The sequence below is a fragment of the Eimeria mitis genome, genomic scaffold, assembly GCF_000499745.2.
Source record: "Eimeria mitis Houghton genomic scaffold, Emh_scaff3954, whole genome shotgun sequence".
Classification (NCBI taxonomy): domain Eukaryota; phylum Apicomplexa; class Conoidasida; order Eucoccidiorida; family Eimeriidae; genus Eimeria; species Eimeria mitis.
The window spans coordinates 1-574 of record NW_013572290.1 but is presented as its reverse complement, the minus strand read 5'-3'; the positions used below and the strand labels follow the sequence as shown (position 1 = coordinate 574).

Below are 574 nucleotides of genomic sequence, written 5' to 3'. Positions count from 1 at the left end.
TTTGCTGTTTTTGTTTATATGCTGAAATGCAGAAGGTATGAGAGCATGCAGTTGCTGCTGCTGCTGCTGCAGCAGCAGCAGCAACTCGACAGCGTCCCCAGAGGCGCCCTCGTGCAGCGGGGGTCGCCGTGAGCTTCTGCTGCTGCTCAGCAGTCTTAGGAGCTCTAAAGAAGAAGGAGCGGCTAGCTATCTGGCTAGCTGCCTGTAACGGGCTGGCTAGCTAGCTAGCTAGACAGCTAGCTAGCTAGCTAGACAGCTAGCTAGCTAGACAGCTAGCCGGCTAGCTAGCTAGCTAGACAGCTAGCGAGCTAGCTAGCTAGCTAGCTAGCTGACTAGCCAGCAAGCTTGATATACCTTGTGGTGTATCTGTTTGTTTCCTTTATTTATAGATTATTTATTTATGAAACAAAATGCAGAAGAGGTTTGGGTGTCTTTGGCTGTCTTTGCTGTTCTGGCTCTGTACGTGTGGGGAGGGTGCTCGGGTGTATCTGCAGCTCTAATACAGAGATACAGCTAGCTGCCTCTTGGCGCGCTTCATACTGTATGTTTATATATATATATATATATATATATA

General features: G+C 48.3%; 1 protein-coding gene across 1 annotated transcript in view; it reads left to right on the top strand.

The window, feature by feature from the left end:
* EMH_0071100 (uncharacterized protein) overlaps nucleotides 1–132 on the top strand; it is a gene marked incomplete at both ends in the record, with an annotated part of 2,235 nt that extends 2,103 nt beyond the window's left edge. Inside the window, one exon of the mRNA XM_013499056.1 lies at nucleotides 33–132. Coding sequence (XP_013354510.1) covers nucleotides 33–132 — 100 coding nt within the window. The remainder of the gene's footprint in view (nucleotides 1–32) is intronic.
* Nucleotides 133–574: the final 442 nt, after the last annotated feature.